Source organism: Plodia interpunctella, chromosome 17 (assembly GCF_027563975.2).
Source record: "Plodia interpunctella isolate USDA-ARS_2022_Savannah chromosome 17, ilPloInte3.2, whole genome shotgun sequence".
Taxonomy (NCBI): domain Eukaryota; kingdom Metazoa; phylum Arthropoda; class Insecta; order Lepidoptera; family Pyralidae; genus Plodia; species Plodia interpunctella.
In genome coordinates, this window is record NC_071310.1 from 5,722,126 (window position 1) to 5,749,808 (window position 27,683).

Below are 27,683 nucleotides of genomic sequence, written 5' to 3' on the forward strand. Positions count from 1 at the left end.
AAATCCATGAATTCGATTTGGAACAATTTGGAACGAGTTAAGACGTCATAGAGAAGAGAGTTCATATTGGTTCAGTTCACATACTGTAAATACAATGATAAAAACCATATAGCGACACAGCTCATCAATGTCGGTTTTTTATTATGCATTATATTTGACGTAAAAGTACATAAATAAATTACAGTTCAAATCTTTTTCAGCAATTTAAATATTGAAGAATATGTAAGGCGCCAAAATGACGGTTGTTCGAAAAGATTTTAAAAGCTTTAAAGCTTCTTTCTGGTATTTTTATATTTTGTGTAATGTTTATCGAAATTGTGATTTTTTTAGAAACTGGACTATTTTTTACATTTTATATAATTATGTGAGTTATGATTAAAAATATTAAAAAAATACACACGTATTTTAATATAGCAATAGTGTGCATGGGTTCTTTTTGTTGATCTATGAATTTTATGTCATCAAGGTTTTTTAAAAGAAAAGCAACACAGTTCGTTTAAAAACTTATATAATTATACTTTACTATAATATATAACTATATGAGTAGGTAATTAAGCTGCGTCCGTCTTTTTCACAAGAGCATTAATGTAGTCCTAGGTCGACACGGAGTACTTATTTATTATAAGTTATAAAAAAGTAGTTTTTATTAAGTTACCTATATTTACAAGCGATGCGTAAGTACTTACTAGTAGGTAGGCATCGTTATTTACTTAGGTATAAGTAGGCACTATATTTACAAGATCATTCTTTGAAACTATATATAATATTCTACAGTAGTTACCACAGTTTATGTTTCAATTTTTATTTCACAAAAAGCCAAGTGGTTTTTATACTAGTCTCGCTCATCGAAGACAAATTCCTCGAGTAAAGTGTAAAAAATCTACCTAGGTATCTGGTATATATAACATAAACATAAAAACATTAATATTATTTAAAGTAACATCTTATCTTAATTTAACATCATTTTAAAAAGTCCCTTTTTAACATTTGGCATGTTCCTATATAATAGAAAATGGTCAACCCTCGTGTTTGTACACTGTTCACTAAACCAACATTGCACTACACTAGGACTCTCATAGCTGATCTGCTATGATCAAAAATTACAACAGAAGTCTTCGAAATATAGAATCAACGTTCTTGAGCGTAGTTTTCATAAAGCCAATCCCAGAATTTGACTCTCTTGGGTTCCGGGTCCTTCAGGAGCGTGAAGTTACCGTTGATGTTGAGATAGTCGATACTGGTAGTGTCGTTGACCGGTAGCCACTTGAAGTCTACGATGGACTCGTAGTCTACGGGTGGGGTAGGATTTCTGGAATTATAAACATGCGTTTTAAAAATAATGTGACATACATACGAATAAAATAAACCTTTTCTTGCAGTGGGGTAAAAAAGAGTGTAAATAGGAAAACATTTATAAAATATAAATGAACAATAATAAAACCGTTGATAAACCATAATGAAATGGAATAAGTTTTTAAAGTTAAATTCTATAAACATGAGAATTGAAAATAAAAATTAAATTGAGAAAATAAAATGTATTTATCCTATTATTGTTATCGCATTCTATTAAAATTACAGACTTTCATTTTGCTGTACTTATTTAATTTCATAGTTATAAGGAAGTTGGTAAGTATTTATATTAAATACAATAGAGTTGTGAAGTTCGGTGATTTTTATCAACCGCTCTATTGCTACTCAAAAGTAGCACTAAATTGGCCTCCTAACTATTGCTCCTAGAGGGTTGATGCCTCCAAACTAATAACTACTTCCACAGGCAATGTAATGTACTACTTACCCAGTCTTCGCAAAGTTAGTCCACAGTTGAACCATTCGCTGTGACACCGCCAATTCAGTGGAGTCGTCATCTAGTCTATAGTTCAGTCGAGAGAAGTAAAACAGGTATCCCATCTCGTCCCCGTGGCAAGCCCCGGGGTGGGTGATTCCCAGCATACGTTTGAAGAGCCCTAGAGCTCCATCGAAGTCAAATCGGTACACATATGTGTGACTTGTTCTATTGGTCTTGGCTTGTAACCGCACGGTTTCAAGGATTGGCCTCAGGAACATTACATCTGTAAATAACTGCAAGACAAAAATATCTAAGTAGGTATACACAAGTATATTTCAATAATTTGTTGTCAGACATATAATTAACTTTTTAATTTTGTACATTAAAAAGGATAAAAACAATAAAAACAGCTAGTGACAGTCTCAGAATCAGAAAGTCAATGTTCCTGGTGTCGGCGAACCTGTGCTGGAAGTAAAAGGCCCGGACCGCCTTCGCTATTTTACCAGACCGTCTCATTTTGTGGCAGACAGCAGCTGATCAACAAGTAACTACAAATAAATAAACAACTAACATCGATCAGACTGTCGATGTTCCTGGTGTCGACGGGCCGGTGCTGGAAGTAGAAGGCCCGGATTGCTTCCGCTATTTTCTGAGTGACTGTCTCGTTGTGTGACAGCAGCGCCGGCGGCACCACCCTCTTGAACTCTTTGTCCAGCTCGCTAAGCAACTTGAGGTCTCGTTGAAGACCTGGAAAATATTATCAATCCTATAAAGAACTTCATCGTACTTATATCTAAATGTTTTTCAAGAAATTAAATGGTGTCTTTTGTTGGCATCTATTTAGGATTATGACTAGATATGTTTCTTAACATCCTGTAAAAAATAACGAAACCCTTTCCCTACCTGCAAATGACTGAAGTGAATCAGAATTGATTTTTCTGTTAGAGACCTTGACAAAACCTATAAAAAGCAGTGTCACGTTCTTAACATTGAGATAAACAAACTAGATAGAAAGTAGAACAAATCTGATATAATAGAATATGTTACTGCTACATTATGTAAATGCGAGCAATTCTGCGTTACAGGCCTGTCAGCCGGCCGAAGACCATGCCATGGTAAATATATAGTTGCATAACACTTTGCATAATTCAAGAAACAAAATAAATTGCTCCCCGTCAATTACTATATTGGACAGCGACAACGGTGTCACTGTCTTTTTTTATTTGTCTACGGTATGTAAAAAATAATATAATTGCGTATGTAGCGTGTATTACTATTAAAACAATCGTAGAGTGATAGTTAAATTTGTAAGCCGATCAGATAATGTTTACTAAATAAGGTGGAATTAAGTGGATCAGTTATACAATATAGGTTTAGTTAGTTGGCGTTTGTAGATTTGCCGTCGACACGCAAAGAACAAGGAGTTTATGATTTTATCTTTTAACTGAAAATTTAAAAGTATCCAAGCGAAATAAAAACAAACATAAATCATCAATGATTATGAAATCATAAAAGTCGATGCTTCATTTCGCAAAAATTGCAACTCATATTGCGTTAGAGGCTAGAGGCGTTTGAACTTTCCCTAGTTGATAAAATCATCATAAAAGTAAGTTTCCCGAGATGAACCTTAAAAAAAGTGCATTAAATTGATATGTAGACAAGAATGTATAATTATACATTATCCTCTTACTATTGACCCTTATCCAGTGAGGTGATAGGTAAGTTATTTGATCTGTTTAATGTCAATACCCGTTTACCTCAGCCGGCAATAAGCCCTAAACATCCTACATACCTAGCACAGAGTACTTTCTATTTATAATGAAAATACCTAGTAAATAACAGTGGGTTTATTAATGACGTGTATTCTTGTGTAAAAAAATCTTGAATAAAATCTAAATTGGTTTGTTTAATTTTTTATGAATAGATAAAAATATACTCTTCGACAACATTACGGAAAATCATCGTTACATAAAAAGTCTTATAAAATTGTTAGTTAATTAATAATTTTATAAGACTTTATATTGATCTGTAACCAGCCTACAGCGTTTTGTGAATTTTGTAATAACTTTCACCTATCTTCCTTACCGCGGCCAGACATTTTAGCAACTGTGGCGGATCTAACAAGGGTTATTGGCTCTATGATCTAGAACCTTTCCCGACTAGTTATATAACACACCTAACAAGTTATGTCATAAGGAATACTTAGTGTCGCGTGGCTCTGTGGAGCACGACGACGGCCACATGCTAACGACTAGTTTCTTTGCACCAAAGATCTCACTCCTGTTCAACAACTATCTAATAGTTTTATTGAAAATTCTAAACTATTAATCTAATTCCGTTAAATCCTTACAACGAAATTTGATAATTAAGTTTTCAAAAACTTAATACTAGTATAAAACTAGGTATAAAAAAGTTTAAATCCCTATCTACTTGTATGTAAGTAGTCTCTATTTTCATGTTTAGCCTTTGCTCGGAATTTGTGTTTTACCCCTAAATAATATTTATTATCACATTTTCATTAGTAAGTACTACGTTTTTTTAAATCTAACGTGTTAAAAAGGATAATTAAAATATTGTTAAAATATTAAGCTATTTATTGCAGGAAATTGCTCGTGTTACTTAGTATACCTAAGTGCGTACCATACTCGTATTAGGAAGGGCTAAAGTCGAAGCGAAAGGGATATACGAGTAGTAACGTAACGAGGTGAGTGGCAGTCCCAGGAAGGACAGTCGCAACGGACTGACAGTCACCCAGTGGCGTAGCTATCTAAGGACAAGACGGTGCCGTACACCAAGGCCCTCGCATTTTGACCAGCTACCATTTTTTTAGGTCACACCCATAGGTTCACACATTTATAATTTCATATGATAAAACTTAACAACTTAGGGCATGGTCTTCAAATATCTTTAGTGTCATAGGGCTTATGTTTACCTCCTCTTTCTTTCATTCTTGAGTATTCCCGGTTGCATTACAGCGCATGGCGACGTAGTAGTTCTTCTATTTTGTACTCTATTATATATTTTAAATGACGAGTAGGTAATATGATACCTAATCATAATTTCGTGTAGTATAATTTAAAAAATATTTTTTAACCTATTCCGTCTCACTACTGGGCAAAGTAAATAAAACTTAAGAATTGATGATACACAGCTAATAAATTAAACAAATGAGCATTACAAAATACTTATTTTAGTTAGAGCCAATTGTAGCTAGGCAAATAATAATAACAAAAAATAACATTGCAAAATTTTCGAATTTACCGGAACGCCAACAAGACTTTTGGTTTTGGGGTCCTCAGACCATTTTTGCACCAGGACCATTAGCCTACCTCCTACGCCCCGCAGTCACCGGCAGGCGAGCCCTCAGCTTCCACGACCATGTCGTGTTCCGCTATGTTACGACACCTAGGATTTCCGCGCCGTGCCTGGACTAACGACATTCATAAGCGGAAAAATTTTGCCGCACCTAGCTTTAATGACTAAATACCTGTGATTCTCGTCGGGAAGTCGTCGGGTTCAATTTAAGCTTCATTTTCCTTTTGAAATTCTAGTTAGTTAATTGTAAATAAATAATACGTTTTGTAAGTTTCTAGAGCTTGGAACGTTCAAACATATTTGATCATTCGAGCCGGATTAGGGTGTCCCATTGTAGGTATAATGTACTTTAGTACTATTTATTTTATTGTAAAAGAGAAGTTTCCGTCTAACTCATTAGGTAACTTTATTAAAATGACTTCTGAACGCCATATCCAAGAAAATATTCAGATACATACGTCTGAACAGTATGATTCCTTCTTGTGCGTTGTACCCCGTGAGTAGCGGCACGTCAGCCCCGGGCAGGCTGTCCCGCGGGGCCCTGGTGAGGAACGCATCGGGGCCCTCGGGCTCCAGCGTGGGCAGGAACGGCAGCGCCACCGTGCTCTGCAAGTCAGAGTTCTTGCCGGGCGCCCCCGTCAAACGAGCCCCAGCTTTCACCAGCAGCTCGCTCGGGGTCGCACGCAGGTAGCCTGGTGACAACAATATTTTTGTAAAATATACGGCGTGTTCTACAAAGGTTCTAATTTGGAGTTCTCAACTTGCCTTGGTTGTGGTGTATACCAAACCCTCTAATCATAAATCTACATAACTACTGACCTAACCTACTTACTGAAATTCTATAAGATTTTAAGGATGTCACTATATAATGTTTATCCGCTACGCTAAACCCGACCCCGTCCCACAGATAAAACCGAATGGTTACTTATTATACTATTAACTTACACACAATAGATGAATTATAAAATTAAAACATAATTAACTAGTATTTGCCAGCGGCTTGGCCCGAGTACAATACATATATTAACTGTCCAAAAATAGCCCTTCGCTCTGTCTATCGCCCCCATGACAACAATATGAGTTACCCATCAGCTCAGCGGTGTTGTTGGTGTCGATGCCGAGTTCCCGGCCGAGCTCGAAGGCGCGCTCGCGTGGCGACTGCGCCAACGCCCACGGCGACAGCGCCAACCCGCTCTGAGCTATCGCCCCGTGAAACAGACCCTGTCAAAGTGCACATTTTGTAAGTAGAGCAGATAACACTCTCAACACACTGTGTTCAACACTCAGCCAAAACACTGTGTTGCGGCAGGGTAGGAAATACTAATTTAAAATTCTTAATCAGCTTAGGATGATGAAGTATCACTTATTGACGTCAAACGTCATTCCTAGTTTCTTCTTCAGCTGCTATTAGTCGATGACTAGGGTTCTCTTTCCTACTCGAATATTTTCACATAGGTAGTTAAATGTATAAGTTATAACAACACATAAAACATATAAAACTATCTAGGTACTAACAATTATGTACCTATTTGAAGATGCAGATTGCAGTCTGCGCTCAAAAGCTGCGCAATCCTAAATGTCAAGGACTCCATCACAAGACAGCAGTTGTATAGATTCATTGTATAGAATATGTCACAAGGCCGTAATATAATGGCCGCATCTCGCTTTTATGCATGTAAATGAAACACATTAATTGCATAATTCTCTTTTCAATATTGATTGTCCCATTTGTAATCTTAATGCCGATGACATAGAATAGATAGAAGCCAACACAATGAAAAGATATTATGGAGAAGAACAATAGGTAGACAAGACCACAGCATTAATGTAGCTAGGGAGATGGTGTGGTAACTTCTTACATTAAATAGAAAGATAAAAAAATCCTCCGAGCTCAGCATTCCTTTCGTTTTATATGACGGCTCGACCACGACAAGACCACTTTACATATATTATTTATTTTTTTTAGTTTTACCGGTTAAACTAAAAATACCTACTAATTTTAAAAATAGTTTACATAATATTTTTTAGAAACCTTTAATGGTTTTTTAAACATTGGTGCATACATAACAACATAAATGGTGTAACAGTTTCGCCTACAATATTATATGTATGAAATAATAGTAGTTAGACCTGTCAATACCTATTAAATTATTTAACGAAGGGTTGGCAACCCTAATTAGTTCTGACCTGTGACGCGTTGGACAGCATGTGCAAATGCACAGAGGCCGCGCCTGCAGACTCCCCGAAGATTGTGACACGCGAGGGGTCGCCGCCGAAGCTCTCAATATTATCGCGAACCCATTTCAATGCCATCACTTGATCCTGTAAAAATGGAAATGTCTGGTAATTCATCTTAGTTACTTAGTTATACACACACACACACAACACAATTCAGAGATCGTCTAAATAAATAAATTTTTTAAAGTTTTAATTCGAAAATTTGTGTTCAAAAACAAGAATGCGAATGATGTAAAGCAATACAACCTTTCCCACCCACGGCAAGGTTTGGTGCCCCGCCCCGAACAAAACTGTAACGACGTCACAACAATTTAAGTTTACTAATTGACGTCCCACCGTGCTAACTAACCTGTGCTAACTATCCAATCAAAAATTTACTAAAACAACTGTCTCATCATACAGACTGCCATAATCACAGAAGAACATCATGTGAAGTAGTCAGTTCACATAGTTTATACAAATACAGAGAAAAACGAACCAACACAACCATGAAAATGGAACCACACAAATAATCACACACATGACACGGAACATGACTCTCTTAACAATACAACGCAACTCATAAAAGGTTAAAATTGTAGACCGAACGAATACACGTCTAAAGATTTATATAGCTACCTTCAGTCCCATATTGCCAGGCACTTCCTCAGTCTCGAGGCTCAGGAACCCGAGCGCCCCCAGGCGGTAGTTGAGTGTGACCAAGACCACTCCAGCTCCGACCAGGTGGTCAGGACCGTAGAGGAAGGAATTGCCGGACCCCACGGCAAACGCGCCCCCGTGGATCCATACCATCACTGCCAGCTTCGGATTGTAGCTACGACAAAAATATTATTTGACCAAAATCATTTATGTGACTACGTAGAGTAAATTGTACATCTAGCTCTAGATACATTAAATTCGGTTAAAGTGTCAGGCAAGTTATCTGAAAACCTATCCAACAGGTTACTTTGAAAACCTAGTGCAAAACTAGTGGTTCATACGATGATTTCTGACGGGACAAACCTATATTCATTTACTGTATATATATTTAGTGTATATAACTTATTGGAAATAATCATGAAAGTATTTTCATTCGCAATATGACCATGAATCTGTTTTTTTAATACTGCACTATTTTTGTAGCAATTGCATCATGAGCAATGTTTGCTAACCGTACCGGAAGGTTAGTACTGGACGACGATTCTTATAACACGACAAAAAGTAAATAAGTTCAACTCGTTTTTTAATTAAATGGCGTTGTCATTTTGTTACAGATTGTGGTGTAACTTTCGATAGACATTTTATGTACAACATGTATCCTATATTACCAACACAGTTAAGTCACCACTCATTAAGAAACTTTTGAACGAATAACTTTATTCTTATTAATTTTATTCCAGTTAATAAGTACTTCAAGAATAACTAGACGCTATGGTTTATAGTATTGGAACATAGATTTGTGTCGATTTCACCTAAATTGAGGAGGCGTGAACAGAGGTTTTACGATTTCAGAGCTGAGAGAATCTGTTCTTATATCTCTTCTCACCTGGTAAGCTTGTCAGGAAGCGCGGGCGTGTAGACGTTGAGGAACAGGCAGTCTTCGTCACCCTTGTAGGTGTCGAACAGCATGAAACGATGGGGGCACACGGCGCCCTCCTCCAGAGCGTCACGGACTCCGGTCCAGGGCTCCAGCGGCACCGGCGCGCGGAACCGCAGGGACCCGCGAGGCGGTTGTGCGTATCTGCACAAACGATTTATTTATTTTTTTTTGTTGTGGGTGACCAAGGAAATGAGGTAAGTACAAAAACAGCAAGGTTTACGTAGGTTTCACGTGCCTCTGGCACGAGCAAACCCAAGCCGGGTTTGCTAGTTACCGTAGGCACACTTTGGTGGAAGTAACTAGATTCCTCAGGAAATAGTGAATGAATCTGTACTGTACCTAGATGTAGGGAAAGACTGAGAGCAAGAGTACACGTAGTGATACAGATAGACTGAATTGATTGACATTGTAGATGTAAGTACTAACATAGATACCTATAGGTAACTTTTGTACTAACACTATTTTATCCGAAATAAAGATTTATTATTATTATTTTTATCTCCTTTTGGGATTCACGGCACATAGTCCGGTCCTTTGAGAGGCTTGCGTGGGGATATGGATCCAACACGTAGAGGCCCTTTGGAGAATTTTGATGTTTTATAGGTCTCCCGCCAAGACCCGCTCCCGGATATACCAATGAAATGATATGCCCATGAGCAGGTCTCGGCGGGAGTGTGAACTATTGCAGAATTATGAATAGAAGTATGGTCTATAGAACGAAATTTGGATGGACTGAAGACGAGCTATTATAAAAGGTTCGGACACCTGCCATAATCATGCTTACTGATTGTGGCAGCAGACTGGATGGGCCCCTCAAATCAGTCACCGTGATTGGCCACAAAGGGGCAACATTGACGTGGGCGGCTAAGGGTGTAGAGAGGTAAGTCTGCGGGGCGCGAAATCATGGTGATCCAGTCAGACGCCCCCGGCGTTATGACATTTTACACTTCCACCCATCGAGCATATAGCTCTCGCGACTCCATTCTGGCCGGCCGGTCAAGGCAAGCCAGAGGTAGGGGTCCTGTTACCTCTCAGTTTCCACTCCGACCTTGGGAAGGAAGGCGGAGGTAAGGAAAAGAGGCCTCCCCTGGGAGCACTCAGGTCCGTGGGGTCGCTACTCCCCAACAGCTCGCCACAAGCTGCCCTGCGGGCTTATTATTATTATTATTGTCTATCAGTTAACCTTTGGATTAGCGATAAATATGCAAAATTAATTGCAAAATGTTACAAAACTAGAAACTATACTTTTGAAGTATATATATAGTCTAGTGATATGATGAGCTGAGACTGGAGATTGAATAATGTAAAATATACTAATGCTCACGTATTTTACATATTGTATGTGAGTTCCTATAACTTATTTACTTATTACTTGGAGGCCTCTAAATTCTTACATAGTTATCTTGTATACATAGTCATTTTCACTTTGTATCAGTGAAATAATTGAAGGTTATATGGTAAATTCCGTTTGTCATTGTCTAGGTATATAAAAAACTTTGTTACAGATGTTATATGCACATAACCGAAACTGACGTTTAGTTGGATTCGAGGCAATTAAGACTTAGTAATAGTCGCAGTGACCGATTCCTTTGATGAGCTTACGTTCGCGCAGTTCGTCGATCAGTGTGATGTGGTGTGGTGACAGACAATGGATCCGCAGCCGTTGTCACTATAACTGTTACCTGATCCCCCTAAAGCTATAGTAAGACGTCTGCGCAGCAGTCCTCGTGGCCAGCTTGCGCCCGCGCAGCGCGCCGAGCTGTGTGTTGACGATGGGACCGCCGCCAACACGCATGCGGTCCACCAGCGCGTGCACGAGCCGCGCCGCGCGCGCCGGCACCGCTTGCAGCCGCCGTAGCGCATGCTTCAGACCCACGTTCTCGCTCACTGTGCTCGACAGCCGCCGCCACGCTCCTGTCACCTGCGCAACCAACGTCATAACTAAGTGATAAAGTATTCGTGAAAAATAAAATAAACCGCGTAGGTGTGTAAGTAATAATTATTAGTTTAATGATACGTCGCGTGTGCATAAATACATCGCCAATAATGGGCAGATACACGGTTGAGTAATGTCACCTTATAAGTCCAAAAATATGTCGGTAAACAAATTACCTACCGTTGTTAACACTTTTCAGTAAACGATATTTGCGTGCAGATAAATGGTATCATTACTCCTTTTCAATTACTAGCTTGATGTGAAGAGTGACACCTATGGACCACACACGAACCGCAACGTACCGCCACATATAAAAATGTTTATAATTAAATTGTAAGTTCAAGTCATCACAAAAAATTCATACATTAATTTCTTCATATTCATTGAAAATTCGCCGTTATTACCACCTACAGTAGGTCCGTAGGTCCGTGGGTACATGTATAAACATAAAAAGGATTTATGTACTTATTTGGCCAATTTCATAACTTAATGAAGCACGTCCCACAAAGAAATCGATATTTCATACGACACGAGCAGTAATCTAGGCCATAATTTAGTAACGTAAGAGGGCAATTACTAATTAGTGAAATAAACTGAAAGTATATACAATACTTATCTAAAATTACACCTCTCCTATCTGAGTTTCAAAAGAAACGGGGCTCTGAGCTGCAATGCGTGAAATTTTGTCCTGTCCTTAAATATAAATGTGACAGTATGGGACCATTAGTTGGATGCCTCTACTCTAATGGTTGGAACCATTGGGACCTCTAGAATCACAACCTTGTCAGCTAATAGACAACAATAACGACCAGCAGAAATGACGACCTCGGTGGCGCAGTGGTAAAGTGCTTGCCACTGAACCGAGAGGTCCCGGGTTCGAACCCAGGTCGGGTCATGATGGAAAATGATATTTTTCTGATTGGCCCGAGTCTTGAATGTTTATCTATATATCTATTTGTTATAAAATATAGTATCGTTGAGTTAGTATCCCATAACACAAGTCTCGAACTTACTTTGGGGCTAGCTCAATCTGTGTGATTTGTCCTAATATATTTATTTATTTATTTTATTTAATAACATTCTCAAAGAGGGCTGATAGGTAGGCAGGTGGTCGGTTGTAAAATCACAGCCCAATCTATTCAAAATGTCAATGTTTTTATTTTTTAAGCATACCCCGGCTGTGCGGCGTCACAACCTCAAACACAACCGGAAACACGGAATAAGAAGCGAGTACATAAGTAGTTTGTTAAATGTTGGAGCTTGGAATCTATTTCATCAGCGTAAGTGCGGGTGAGGTGAGTTGAATAATTTATTCATTATAATGAAATAAGTAAGGAACAATTTAGTTAAATGAATATCTCAATGAGTCGACCGCAAAGCGCGGTGGTGAGGCCGTCATTCCGGCGGAATACCGCACGCTCCAGATACCTCGGTAGCTATGCAAGAGTCAACTCAGGTACCAAACGGTCTTCTGATTTTAAACCCTCTGTGATGGTTGCATAGCTGTTTCGAGTAATGGAAATGCTGGTCATCACAGGTCTTGAAGCTCTTCAATTATGGTTTTAATAATTATTATATCATAAATATATTATATCATCCGTATGTGATGTAAATATATATATCAATCTTACTCCACATAAAATAGTTAACTACATTAAATCTTTTAAAATTCATAAGAATTTGATCATAGTATATGGTTTGGTTATAAGTATAATAAACAGGAATCATAGTTATAATTGTAATATAGTGAGGTTACGTAGCATGTTGCAACTTATATTTATTGTTTTCGTTTAATGATACCATATACATACATAATAGTCTTTATTGCGATCATTTTAAAGCTTGTCACGTAGAATTCATTAGTTAACTGTCGAAGGTTTAGTCTGTTAAGTATGATAATAAACAGAACATATAACAAGCTATTTTTCTGTATGACTAATTCTGTGCTGAAAGACAGGTCACCAGACGGTAATTGATCACTGCTGCGTCACAGGACAGGAGTGTTGCCGACCTTTTAAGAAGTCGTGGACCCGTCGACCCAGTGTATGCCGTCTTGATTCGGGAATACCGTCTCACATGAAGTTGATTCCACAGATTGGTATTACGAGGTAGAAAGTTTTAAAAAGTGCGGTTATTGGTGCTGCACTACCACTTTTCCAAGTGGAAGGTGAGTTCTACTTGTCGAGAATTAATACTTACAATAAAATTCCCTTTTTGAAAATGAGGTAAAATAGGAAGTAATTCAAGTAAGTAATATACGAGGTCTATCATTAACCTAAACTTGTCGCTTTGATCGTGTTTTTTGATAACTTTTGATTACAAAGATACAAGTAAGATATTACATAATTTTGCAATCGAGGATTATCCTTGCGACATACAAATTAAGTATTACTTGATCAAGCTATCACGAATCATAATGACATTCTTCAGTCGCTACTTTTTGTTAATAAAACTGTAATAGAGATGCTTTAATGGCTATTTCTTAGTTTACTCATTTCGATTGCGTTGCCCGGATGTAAAATATTGGTTACCTAATGTTTTACGAAAACGTGTTTTGGAGAATACCGGCATTAAGTCGTGGTGGCCGTCTCAGTTGGCATGTCGCACAGTTGATGATCAATCCGCTTATAAATTGAATCCCTGTCCTACAAAAATATATTACAACCAAGGTGACACGGAATATCTGCAACGTTATGCCGCGAAAATGAGACATACCGCCAGATTCTGTATATTTTCTTTTGTATTACATAACCATGTAATACAAAAGAAAATATAAGTTGACATGAGATTTTGTAAACGACGCACGAACATAGAAGGTTACAAAACTGTAACATAATGTTCGCGTTAACATAATCTTTGTTAACTAGTAGAAATCCGTCACGTCTAAACTGTTAACTTTTTCGTGTTAACCTCTTATGTAACAAATGAAGCGTATAGCAGTTTGCACACCCGGGCTGGTACGTTGCCCAACACTCGCCGGCTGCCAGAGGACGCGTCTCCTGGACATCATCAGCCGCAATGTAACTTGACGTAATTTCACGTGAGCGTTAGTTCCACACATTATCTTATTTTCGGGACGTACCAGTTGCCTAATTTTGTTCATGGGCAGGATTTTTATAATCTGATTAAGTAATTTTGATTTTGAAATATTTCACACGTAGAATACAAATACAGGATTCAGTGTGTGTGCGGACTGCGGACTGCGAGTAAAAGTCATGACTGAAATGAAATAAGCAGAATGTTTATTTATATATGGCATATACTATGGTATATATTACTAGTAAAATTCGTCATTATCATTAAACTCCGCCAAAAAGCTACCTCAATTCGTACGACATCGAATGTATCGTACACTACAAACATGCTCTTCTTCCCGCTATTCTGGCGGATCATGCGCCATAACCTCATCATGTTCAGTCATATCACATAATGCATTTGGCCTCCTTTGCAATTACAGTATTGTCATTAACGTCCTAACAAGAGTAAAAAGTGGATTCAATTCAATAGAATTGAATCCAATTTTTTTATGCGAGTTCTTATCAATGACTGAATGTACGAATACGAGTATGTATACTGTTCAAACATTACAATATTAAGTACTTAGTCGAAAATTGACCGACAAACAAATTTATCCTCTTCATCAATTTCGTGACAAACCTATAGAACACCTAACACAAAATCCACCTGTGCCAAAATATGTATTTTGTTAACCATTGAATGTACCTGCGCAGTTGACGGCTTTTGAGTCTAGTTTCGTACCGAATATTGTTCAGCTAATTTAGTGATATGTTACCTTCATGGAGTTGAGACTGGTGGCGGCATTGGCGACGACATCGCCGAGGGTCGCGGGCGGTAGCGCGTCGCTGCGCAGCACCAACGTCCACGCGCATAACACCACCACTTTCCACCAGCACACGCGCATTGTCACTCACTTTGTTATGTCAACAAACCAACCACTCGGTGATAAGCAACAGTTCTAACATAATTTGAATCGCCAAACAGTTTTACTACACTTGTCTTTGCACTGCGATATAAACTGTTAAAAATTTACGCAATCCGTTTCACTTTTAAGGATTTGGTAAGTTACCTGAAACAAACATTAAAAATGTATGAATTAAAAAATTACGAATAATAAATTATCTCAGTTATTGCTTTAGCAGAAAAAACTAGCGGAGCGAGTGATCTACTTATATTTTCACACTGTCGCCAAACAGTTCACCAAACTTTAGGCGATTCGGCATACTTACTGCAATGAAACATTGCGGTAAATGTAAATAATAGTTCTCGTACAAACTACGCAATATTAATGCATTTCGCGTCGGCATCTGTCCGAATTCGACAAACAGTGAGGAGCAGGCGTTCAGTGAGATCCTAGATAAAAACCTTATAGAAGTGAGATTTTTGATAACTGCTTATCAATATTATAGGCGAGTTAATAACATTATACCTCTATTTTGCAATGGGGCAGTAAAATTAGATAGGTAGGTATGTCGTTTACAGCCGAAAAATAACACTAGGCCAAACATGCATTATACGATTTGCAATATCGATTGAAATCAAATGGTTGATTGCATCGCGCGCCAGCGCCGCACGCACCGCGCGCCGCGACCCGCGACCTTCTTACTTCGGTAACGGACCAAATAGCATAGAAGATGTGGGAATGCGGACTCTGGGCTTCGACGCTTTATGGTGGAAGATACAAGTGAGAAATGCTCAGATAAGAGTAAGAGAATTAGTCCAGACTTTTTCATTTCATTAGTATGAATGAATGAAATGTTTATTCACTTTCACTACAAATAAGTAGATATTAGTATTATCAAAACGAGTTAAAACGCACGTGTGACATGTAAATGAGAGAAAAGTCAAAAATACAGAGGTAGAAAAGTTTTCAATCAATTGCTATCGTCCGCATCTATCGAGAAATAGAGGACTTAGATTATTTTTTGATGTGGAACATCGGACAATAGACAAGTCAATTATGTACCCACAATTTTAAACACGTCGACTCTGCGGCACTGACCACGACCTTCAGCAAATGAAATACTCAGTAAAGTATGGCAAAAGACTCATTGTACAAGCCTATTGTAAAATGGTTGGTCATGGACCGCTTGCTTAATTTAATTGCTATTAAGATAGCCACTGACTGTCAAATTTGAAAATACAAATAGTACAATCGCTGGCTTGCGGAAAATTAAAATGTTTAATTTTACTATATACCACAAACATGTCTAGCTTAAATTGTAATGAATAAATAATAAGACCATTTTGGAGGCAAAGGGATTTTAATCGTACGTATCAATACCAATTCTGAAAACTTACTTTATATTTACCATACAAGAGACATCAACGAGCACTTGCCTTCAACATTCAAATTTTAAATACTAAAAGTGTAAATATATTTTCTTATTAGTTGCAATGTTCGTTTAATTATTCTCTAATTCTTAATATTAGGCAAGTATTTAGTATATTTTGATAATTGGATTTGCTGAGTAAACAGAATCTAGCCTTGTAAATCTTATAAATGACACCACTACCCAGACTATCGACGTAAACATTTGAGACACCGGTTCATACTTTAGCAGTATACGTTTTGTTCGATTCATTCGACATTCGAACCATTTTATGATAGTAAGACTTTCACTCTATACTGAAAATGCTTATAATTAATTAATTAACCTACAAAAATCACAATTGTATCGATCGATTGCATTAATCCAATCATTTACATTTTAGGCCTACGTCCAATCACAAATGACGTAAACTTTATAAGCGACAGTAGTGGAAAAGTATTTTTTTTCTTTAAATATCTCGGTTACTCAATTGTAGTACCTATTGACTGTGATATCATGGATATTGCGACGTGACGTCATTTTACGTAAGTAAATATATTACAACTTGCCATCAGGATGCTTTTCTCTTTTGAATGCACGACCTCAAACTCGATTTCTCCAACGAAGAATATAATATTTGTGTGGTTTATTTACAGTAGTTACTCGTAGAGTTACCCAATTGACCTCATCAAATGTCTCAGCCTTCTGTTTAAAGTTTCTGTAGGATGAAAATTTGGAATCAAAATGGATCAAAATGTTAAGGCACACCCTTTTATTTATGAAAAAATAAATCTGCAATGCGCCGCTTCAGGCGATTTACACACGGCGCGGCTCGACCGAGCGGTCGTCAATAGTCGACATACATTTTGGCGATCGCTGGTCGAGGTCAGGCGGTGTTCATACGGTTTATTCCTGTTTATTCCACTTATATCATCCGGGTGATATGACCTAGGTATACGTGTTCAAAGTCGCTGTCTGTCGGTCCCTATGTATTTAGATCTTTAAAACTACGTAACGGATGTTTATAGGGGTTTAATAATACATAGTGATTCAAGAGGATGATTTATATCCACCCGGGCGACGCCGGGGCTGGTCGCTAGTAACAAGGATCGGGCGGAGTTCTTAGCGGCCAATGCGATTATAAATGTCCGTACACACCGAACTCCTCCACCGGTTGTATGGACACAAACATATACGCGCGTATACAAATTTTTCAGTGCACGTGTTGATTACGCATTGGGAATGCATCAGAACGCTGCGCGATTCCGCGATTCTGCCATACCCGCCCTGATTCGGTCTATATAATACATCCTTCTATGAAGGAGGTAAAAATGTGAAAGACGTGTTACACATAGAGCACCTATTCCTTATTAACTACTATATGTTTAATCAAATAAAAAAATATTTCATGAAGGTTAATTTCCGAACCTCGAATTAAAATTCTCTTCACGTTTCATGACTCCAATCTTATAATTTATGGCCAGTTATTATATGATTAAAGGTCGGGTCAGATTATGTTATTTATGTTATGAGCCATCCATAAAACAACTATTTTAGATGAACTCTCTCTCTCTCTCAAAGGCCAGAGCCTTTGAGCAATTAAATTTATTTTTAATCAGTTCCATGTATTGCTACGTATAGAGTGCTCTTAAAAATTTTATTATTCAAAATCGTACACTTTCCTGAATCTACTCATACTTATAGTACTCTCCGAATAAAATGTCTGTGACAGATGGACATGACGAAACTATAAGAGTTCTGTTTTTTCGATTTTGCGACGAAACCCTAAAAAAGACCTAGCTAATACCATTTCCTAGGGCGTATCCTTATTTAGGAGAAGTGTATACGCAATACGAGTATAGTAAATAATGTTAGGTAGGACCTATTTGAGTCATTAAAAAAATACAATATCAAATATTTAAATTGTTATCTAGAATATTCTATTGTTAAATATTTATTGAATTCGTGTGGAAAGGTCACATTACTCGTTAACATATAAAAGTTTCGCGCATAAGCAGTTGAGGTTGAGCAAAGGCTGCGTTATGCAACCTCTGAATTTAGGCGAGGCGTCTCAACCGTGACCATGATTCCCGACACGGATCTGACTGAAGCAAGTAAGTAACGATGAAAAGGAATTATTTTTTTAACCTTTGCCACACATTATTTTCTATTCTATTCTATCACGTCTACACGATAGTGTCCAGCAAAGAGAACATCTCTGTCCGCACTCAATGTTACCTTAAAATAACTGCACCACATAACAAATCCCAATAAGTACTTATATTCATACAATATATGTCTAATAAGATCTACAATATACTTCTTAGGTAAAGTCATCTAATACTACCTTGTGTATGTCTCTAAATAAATTGATTTTAATGCAGTTAATACTTGAAATACAAATGTCTAATAATAGTTTATTGCAACATTTGAATCCGGGTAGGTAAATATATATGTGGCTATTTCGCCATAGACATAATCTACATTTTTACACCAGCTTTTGCCCGCGGCTAAAAAGTAAATTATATACATATACATAGATAGAAAATTCTGGAAGCAATAATATCTGAGCCAACTAGATAAAATTTCGTAATGAATTGCTTGTGCTAAAGAATATGTATGGTTGAGCACTTAATAAAAAAAAATAAGTTTTTGGTTTTATTCGAAAAATATTAAAATCAATATTTTGGTAGGTATATTTATTTATTTATTTTTATTTATTAGGAAGACCAACAGCCATACATACAAAATAGGAACTAAATTTAAGAAACATCACATATAAAAACATTACCTCTAAGAAAAACAAAATATGAACAAAAAACCCAATACACTGTTATATAAATCTACGTTCCCTTTTTTATCATTATTGCTGTTGATCAACAACCACATCGACCGGAAAGAAAAAGTTAGTTAGAAGACGATTCCCGGTTATACATATTGTTCTCAAAAGAAAAGAATTTAACCTATAGTTATTATTCACGATCGGTATAAAGAATAATGAATTATTACGCAATATTCTAGATTTATATGTTTAAGAATTAAACTATCTTGGCGAATAGCCAATAGGGAGGCTATCCATAACCCGAATTCCCACGAGACCCACACCGCTAGTAAGTTTGTAAGTATATTGTATACCCTTAAGACATCCATACAATGCTAACGAGGATTCTGCAATCTCGTGAGGTCTTGAAGTCCACACCGGTTTTCCGTTGTACTATTTTCATTTGTACTTAATGACTTTTTAGTGATTGACTTGGTTGACCATAATTATAATCGCAGAATTAAGATAATTACAGAATCAACTTCAAGAACAGGGCCCTACGAAAATGCGTGGACTAAAAATAAGTGAAATTAAATATGAACTTGGTAATGAAACACTTTTCAACAAAACGGCGAAGTTCACCATGAACTTAATTACGTAGTATATTATTGTTTATGAATTATGTCTTACTGTGGAATCAGGAGTGCTTTATTATGCAGTTTTTATTTTGCAAATAAAAGGACGGAGTATTTATCTATATTTTGCTTATTAGTTTCCTTCAAGAACACTTGAGAGAAATTGAGCTGGATTTTTATTGACAAAAGAAGCGTACAAATCTGCTCGAGAATGATGATAATTTGGTTTTATAACATAGCTTGAAAATAAAGTCATATGATATAGATATTATGATAGATATGTCCAACGATTTATCTGAAATTGATATAATTGAGAGCGAGTGGGTAATGGTCCATGGGTAATTTTCCATAGTCTGTTACACAAATCGAGTTATTACCCGTAAAGGGTTGCGCAACTAGAAGATAGGCGATTACATCACACACCATCCCTGCAGAAAGTACCACCTCGATACAATCGTTGCCGGGAACCCGCTGCGCAGGCGCAACGCTTCCGGAATCGTAAATCGCTTAGTTTAAGTTTACGTCTACGATGAACAAATTGGGTTTTCTCTTTATCTAAGTAATTTACTGGTTCCTTCTCCAGCTATAAAGTTTCCGAGCCCAGGATAAGTTAAGGTTATATTACTTTTTGGACCAGCAAGCTAATACAAGTTATTGATTCCCGCCCCAACGCTAAATAGAGCATTGCGTGCGGTTTTATGCTATCCTAGTGGTTGGTCCTGTTCCTGTGGTAAAGTAACAACGACCTAAGCATTCCGATAACTAGTATACGAGCAAACTACATGCAAAGTCATAATTATTTAGAAAGATAACTAGAAGATCTACTGCAGAGAGTACTTGAGCCTTCGCGGAGCAAGTAAAATATAGTCAAATGGGTATTGGGCCAAGCACAAAGTTAGGGTTTCGAAAAGATAAAAAGATAAGTATATTGGACGCAGATATGGAAAATACATATCTGCGTTCCAGATAAATAAGTATTATTTACATACATGATAAATAAGTATTATAAGAGTTCATGAACATTTTTTTGCGAATCTTTTAGCTATACTTATCTTTACATCAGGCTGACAAACGCACTTAAACCTCTAATTTAAAAAAGTTGGTACCTATATTTCAATGAACGTGGTATCTTTCTCAATACAAACATCTCGTGACAAATAATCTGCTGCGTGTCTATCTTAGATAAGACATCTGTATCGGAAGTATGTGCCAAATAACTGATAATCCCTTGGAATTAGTACTCCGTACAAGAAAGTACTTACTAAATCCTTGGAAAATCCATATCCATGAACTTGTAGATAAGTATTTATTTACTAGACACTAGGTAGGCTAGGCATACTGTATATCTTATAAACATAAAGAACTGTTGCAGCACAGGTGGTTTGCACAGGCACTATACTTAGTGAAAAATATGAAGCAAACGTAGAAGTAAAATAACCCGCCGAAAGACCCAATTACATAATTTTATTAGTAAACATTACCTACTTTCTGCCGGTTGCCAACGGGGCAGCTGCTTTTTCTTTCAATCCGTTTTCGGTTGCCTAGTTAGATATACTTTAATTTAAAAATAAATACGTTGACGTTGGTTTACTTAGAGAAACGCGAACGTCGATGGTATTGATGAATTCGTACTGTATCACTTTCGCAAGTCGCGCGATTGTCTCCGAGGCGAGCACTTCACTACGGCTGCGGCTCCGTCCGAAGCTTGCCTGAACTGTTACCTAACATCAGCCACCACCACTCTCCACAACTCGTTATTCAACTGGGTATCCAAACCTTATTTAGAAGCAAATGTAATATAAACCGTTGTGTCTATAGTACGGCGCGATGAGCAATGATGTGACGAGTCACATCATTGCTCATCGCGCCACAATCCTCGAGATGGGCAAATATAGGGTAGTTCAATAATATGAAGACTAATAATATTCATGCCGTCTTTCATGGATTACATTTTCATTATAAATAGAAAGTACTCTGTGGATTACATTATTGACATCATCATAATAATCAGCCTATTGCAGTGCACTGGTGTACGTCTCTCTCCCAATGGCTCCGTAACCCTGGAAATGTATATAAATATACATTGCACACGTAATGTTATTATATTTGTGATATAAATAAAAAATCCAAATGTTGAGTAACACAGACGCGAAAGATTTTACTAGCTAGAGCCCGCAAAGTTTGATTAATTACATATTAGAAACTAGCTGATGCGCGCGGACTCGTTCGCGTGGCCGAAGAAATAATTTCTATATTTCCTGTAGTTTAGCTGTGCCATCTTGGGTCTGCTTAAGGTATTCCAGATCTTCGATTTTTTTTACCTCAACAAAAATGCTCATCAGGCTAAACAACTTTTGTTAAGTCGTTATTTCTATATTTCCTATAGTTTAGCTGTACCATCATGGGTCTACATCAGATGTTCCATCTTAAATTTTTATACCTCAACAAAAAATGTTCATCACGCTGAACAATTTGTTAGGGCGTCATTTCTATATTTCCTATAGTTTAGCTGTACTATCATTGTTTTCCATCAGGTGTTCCAGTTTTCAAAATCATGTATAGGTAACTCTATATGTTGCCCAGGCTTAATAGCTATATAACAAAAGAAGTTTATTAAAATCCGTCCAGTAGTTCCGAAGAATAGCGGTACAAACAGACAAACAGACGTCTGTCTGTTTGTCTGTTTGTACACACAAACACAGACAGAGTTTTTTTCAAATTCTTTCTCTTTTACTATGACTATCGCCTAATTTTGTTTTTATGTAAATATATTCAATGTACAGGATTTTTTTTCTACTGTTTTATTATGTTTATTGACTTTAGGCTTGGTTTTTCTGGTGCCTGCAGTTTTTGAGACTACAGTCACAATCCCATCAATCTATTGGTTTTGAGCCCGACTTTTTGTTTTGTGAACCTTCTAAAGATGCCTCCTTCTACTTAACTAAACGCTTACACGCTTGGACATGTATTTAGTATATACTTTGACGGAGTACCTACTAATTCCATGCGCTTGGATCATCGAGTCTGAAAAACGGTGATATTTCTTTTATCTATGGGTGTAACTAAGTATAAACAGGAACATATCGTAAATATTACTGCACATTTATCCCGCCAGAGTACAGTACTGTATGTTAGGTACACAAAAGCTTTGCCGCCTTTTGCTATGTCGATGAAAACGTTTATTTTAGAATACTTTATTAATCCTTTCATTATGTAAGCATTAGTTAGTGAAAATATACAACAATGTAGCATATTTGGGTACCGAAATATTGGGAAAAATCGTTTTCCATAGATAAAAACTTCAAAAACTTTGGGATACGCCCACACTCTATAAAATTTTCGAGCTAGTAAACGGTCTAAAAGCTGGAAGCAAGCTCGGAACACTTCTCACGTGAAGACTTATTAAAATATGGACTTCATGTAGGTAAGATCTTCAGTCAAAATCAAGTTTATATCAGTTTATGACCACAGTTGACCAAATAATGCAGAACATAACCTAAAATAGTTTTATTATTTTCAGGATAATCCACTAAATCCTTCCTTTAAACTCGCACCACGATTGTGTAGAAGGTATTTTTGGTCATAAATTTGCAACAATATTGAAAATTGGCGCTTTTTGCCTCCATTAGCAATGTTTGTGTACCTTAGTTGTAGCGCCATCTGCGTTGAGCTTTGCGTAATATGCCCTAATTTTTTCACACTAAAGACTAAGAAAACTTTATATACGATGGACGAATACGAGTAGTAACCAAATGAGATAGAAGATTTTCATACAACCACAGACATACAAACAACAACCTGACCCATTCCGGCCTTAGAATTCCAGCTTATCTCATTCAAAATGGCATATTGTTGGGCCGAGCACGTGATAAGAGACAAAAGATATCAGCGCACTGGCTCGTTTCTTGTCGTGTGTTCTTCGTCGCTCGTCTTTTTCTTGTTTGAGCAAAATTTAAGATATGCCGGCTCCACACTGTTCCAAGCCAAGAGTTCGCTTAACTTGGTGGATTCGGTATTACATTGCTGATCTTTCATTGCGGTAAATAAAAGCACTAATACATAATACGCAATGTTAGCGCATTCGCGTCGCATCTGATTTCAGCGACAGTGTGGAACTGGCATCACACATCACATGTGACATTGACATAAGATATGACGTCATAATTATTACATTTGATCACTCTTCTTCCTTCATTCAATAAACTCATTTTATACAAAGATAAACTTCACGTTATTGTGCTTTGTACTCATATTATATTGTGAAATTTGAAGTGCTTTTCAAACAGAAAATATATTTTACTTAGCAAATCACCACCTAAGATACTTTCTGTGCGCGTGATAAGATAAATCATAAGTGCATTGTTTGTAAAATTAAAGTACAAGTGAAATGGCAACTAATCCTGGGCCTCCTGCCCCTGGGCCTTCCGCCCCAGATGACTTGCCCCCACCATATTCAGCCGTGGTGGGCAATCCACATTACGGCTTCGTTGCGCCACCAGGAGAACCGTTTTCGGCTCCTGCAGGACCTTATCCTCAACCAAAACAATTCACTCCCACTGGAGTATATCCTCACCCGCCTAATATAGTGACTTCTTCTCAGCCACAAGCAGGTTCTATGCCGCCGCCTCCTCCGGGGATGCCTGTGAATATATTAGTGCCGCCCGCAGTGGGCACGGAGCCTACTACAATCAACTGCTTCAACTGTGGCAAAGTGGTAACTACAAGAGTTGTGTATACAACAGCCTGGCACACACATCTTGTAGCGGGATCTATCTGTGTGATTACAATGTAAGTATTTTTAAATTTGTTGCCTTTAGCCACATATTTTTTATTACACTACCTACCTATATTATTTAATTTTCTGAAAAAGTCAGTGTACTGTACAAGATCACATTTTACTATAAAAATAACATTATTAATTGGAGATGATGTTGGTTCTCTCATATGTGTTGTTGTCTTATAAATCACAACTAACATTGTAGCAATGCCTGGAAATTGATCTGACCTTTGATCATGTATGACTGTACTTGATAAATTTATTTCATTTTAAACAGAATAAAAGATAAACTGATATAAATTTATTGACTTGTAAATATTGCAATATGACTGTATATGTTGTAATTAATTAATACCTACATTGGCTTCCAGGGTCTGCTCGCTGTGCTGTCTGGGCCTTGTTCCATACTGCTTCGATACATTCAAAGATGCCGAGCACTACTGTCCCAATTGTAATACTTTTATAGGAAAGAGCAACAAGTGCTAGGGTGGAATAATGTGTTAGGGTGGAATAAAAAATCAAAGTGTTGATTGGCTATAATACTTCTAAATGATATTTCTTATTAGTTATAACTATTGTTCTTGTAAAAAAATCTTTGCAATTTCTTAATGTAGAAATTAGGCTAAAGAAAGTCCAAATTATTACTATTATTATAAGCATGATACAGGTTTATTTTAAATGTTTTTATTTTCAAATATGAGATATGTTACAAATAATTATTTTGTGCTAGAAGAAATAATTCTGTTCAGTTCTTTGAATAAAAAAGTTAAATACTAAGCACTTTGCATTTGGGAGTTTTGTAACACTGGTTCTGATCATTTCCCATTAGTATAATGTAATCAAAACATTATTTCATAGAATTTTCCATTAAATAATATCTTGATTCTGGAAAACAATTGCAGTAATATTAATATGTTTACGATCAGGTTCAACTTATTTATTTTTCATTTACTCCAGTAGGTAGTCCTCACATTAAATAAAATATGAAGCATCATTCTGAGATTGTTGTCACATCACATCTGCCTTTTGCTGTTATAATGTTCTTTGGGTACATTATAAGTTAATTAAGTGAAAAATATATTACAATGTAAATAATGTACATGGCCTGACAATAAAACTTCTACTCAATTGTTGAACATACTAGCTTTGTTTTTGTCTAATAAAAATTTGTATTCAAAAATTTTTTTTATATTGCATGTGGTATAAAGATTTATTAATTGATACATACAATTTTTGGTTTTACTGATAAAATTTCATGTCTGTAGCTATCTCAACTATATTTTTATATTTTACTAAGTCTCATTGAAATTTTATGTAGCAATTGGCAGTGGTTTGTATTATATTATATAATGACAGCAACTATTTTGAATTCAACAAGATGAGAATATATATGATTGCGGCAAAACAAGCTTTGGGAAAATGCATTCCGCCTAAATGTGGCTATTATAAAATCTTTATTTATAGTTATGAATTGGACTACATAATTACACAACTTAGATTTTTGTCTAAGCAATAACTTTTTTTTATTTATGGTGGTTATTTTTATTTGTTACTATGTTATATTTTCAATATTTGTTGAAAAAACTAGAGTTTCATATCTTGGTGAAAATAGATATTACAGTGTATAAAAAACTATTCTTTATGATATTATTAACTGATATATATTATATAAGAAAGGGTGCCAAGGTACCTCATCTGTTTATAATAGTTTTTTTAATAGCATGTCAATAACCTTTACCCTTCCTTCTCCCTTAAACATTTACCCACCTTTGGTTGGTGTGACCGAATGTGACTGATGGGCTAGACTGAAAATACATATAGTAAATATGTTTGTAGATTGAGTATGTATTAATATGTATAAAACTGTGTTCTTATAAAGTAAACAATTGGATGCTGGGAAGTGAAACTTTTGTGGACTTTTTGTAAGTTAAAAACATGTTAACTTCTTTCTTTATCAGTGTAAATATTTATTTGTATAATTTGTTCGTGTATGTAATAAATGCTTTCATGTTTCATTGACGTGCTTTGTTTCCTGACTTCCCAACCTTACAAACAGGATACGAACACTTCATAATATTGTAGTCTAGGAATCCATTACTTGCATGCTCTTGGTACCAAAAATATGAATATATTTTTCCATAGGTACTTATGTATTTAGAATATCTGTCTAGTACGACATGAATCATTTATCGTATCTTTGTGATAAGATAGCATTCATATTAAAGACTCGCTGATAAGAATGTATCGCTAGAATAATTGTTATAAATACATATCTTTGTAAACGTTTTTATGCGCGAATCATGGCTACAAATAATAATGAAAATAGTGGAGAGGCACCTATAGCGCGCATCGTGGTTTCAAATACTAATGAAAATATTGCAGATGCACCAATAGCTGAACTTAGAGTTGAAAGTGAGTCGGAGACAGTGAGCTACCACAGGGAGCCGCCGCCGCCATACTTCCTTCACGACTACGACTCAATACGCCAGCAGCCGGTCATACACCAAACGATAATCATACAAGCCCCTTTGAAGAATCGCCCTATGTTATACGAGTGCCCCGGGTGCCAAAGGACTATCCTAACGAAAGTTAAACATGTGAACTCGCGAAAAACACACATGTGTGCTGGTTTTATTTGTGGCTTTACTCTGTAAGTACCTATTACCTAAGGGAAAATGCTACTAAATAAATAAATGCGTTGCGAATAAAATGTTCGGAATCCCTGTGCTAGGGGGACACATAGAGTACCTTTTATGGTCAGAGAAGTCTTGATAGCTAGCTACGAGCAATAGCTTTCTTTCGATGGAAAGTTAATTCTTACGCCCTCTATTATACATATACCTATTTCAATAAAAGCTCTCCATACATACTCGTAGATGCCAGCCAATTAAAATTCAAATGTCTTGAAATCATTTAAGCTTAAAGCTCCGAAACAAGGACAAGGCTTATCCCGTCCTTGTTTCGGAGCTTAAGTATAACTATGATGAAATAGCCAAATAGTTAAGCGATTTAGAAAAATAGATACAGTGTAATCTATAGTTACAAGCAAGCGTGAGGTTCCCGCTCTAACCATCACCAACCACTCCATCCTCGCGCGGATCTGGTACGAGGCGATTAAGAGATAAAAAGCTTTAGTAGCTGATATAGGCACCAATAACATAACGTTCAAAATCGAAAAGTGGCCACCGGGCTTCAGAACATTACAACCCATAATGCCATTCACTCCAGATGAGAGAGTGGAGTTAACAATATCAGTATAGTTTTTAATGTTTGTTGCAGATGGTGCATGCTTTGTTGTCTTGCGGCTATTCCCTACCTGATTCCTA

At 36.7% G+C, this 27,683-nt stretch overlaps 2 protein-coding genes across 3 annotated transcripts; one reads left to right on the forward strand and one right to left on the reverse strand.

Annotated features, from left to right (window-relative positions):
• Positions 1–490: 490 nt before the first annotated feature.
• LOC128677161 (uncharacterized protein) lies at positions 491–21,294 on the reverse strand. Of its 2 annotated transcripts, none has more exons than XM_053757819.2 (11): positions 21,066–21,294; positions 14,648–14,941; positions 10,601–10,839; positions 8,865–9,059; positions 7,958–8,153; positions 7,289–7,423; positions 6,187–6,322; positions 5,560–5,793; positions 2,358–2,533; positions 1,796–2,079; positions 491–1,309 (listed from the first exon to the last, which is right to left on the reverse strand). In XM_053757819.2, the coding sequence occupies exons 2-11, from the start codon at positions 14,774–14,776 to the stop codon at positions 1,129–1,131; spliced, it is 1,905 nt and encodes a 634-aa protein (XP_053613794.1). In that variant the 5' UTR covers positions 14,777–14,941; positions 21,066–21,294; the 3' UTR covers positions 491–1,128. The 2 variants fall into 2 exon arrangements, with proteins under 2 accessions (XP_053613794.1, XP_053613793.1); XM_053757818.2 differs by having other exon boundaries at positions 21,062–21,294.
• A 2,455-nt stretch (positions 21,295–23,749) lies between these two features.
• Positions 23,750–26,372, forward strand: LOC128676876 (lipopolysaccharide-induced tumor necrosis factor-alpha factor homolog). The gene is made up of 2 exons (XM_053757298.2): positions 23,750–24,368; positions 24,729–26,372. Exons 1-2 carry the CDS (start codon positions 23,968–23,970, stop codon positions 24,841–24,843), a joined length of 516 nt encoding a protein of 171 aa, XP_053613273.1. The 5' UTR covers positions 23,750–23,967; the 3' UTR covers positions 24,844–26,372.
• The last annotated feature ends 1,311 nt before the right edge of the window (positions 26,373–27,683 follow it).

Coding starts and splice junctions, on each gene's coding strand:
- LOC128677161 (XM_053757819.2), bottom strand. CDS start 14,776: ATGCGCGTGTGCTGGTGGAAAGTGGTGGTGTTATGCGCGTGGACGTTG. Junction 10,840..14,647: donor CCAGTCTCAACTCCATGAAG/GTAACATATCAC, acceptor TTGGTTGCGCAG/GTGACAGGAGCGTGGCGGCG. Junction 6,323..7,288: donor TGCTGTCCAACGCGTCACAG/GTCAGAACTAAT, acceptor GCACTTTGACAG/GGTCTGTTTCACGGGGCGAT.
- LOC128676876 (XM_053757298.2), top strand. CDS start 23,968: ATGGCAACTAATCCTGGGCCTCCTGCCCCTGGGCCTTCCGCCCCAGAT. Junction 24,369..24,728: donor TCTATCTGTGTGATTACAAT/GTAAGTATTTTT, acceptor ATTGGCTTCCAG/GGTCTGCTCGCTGTGCTGTC.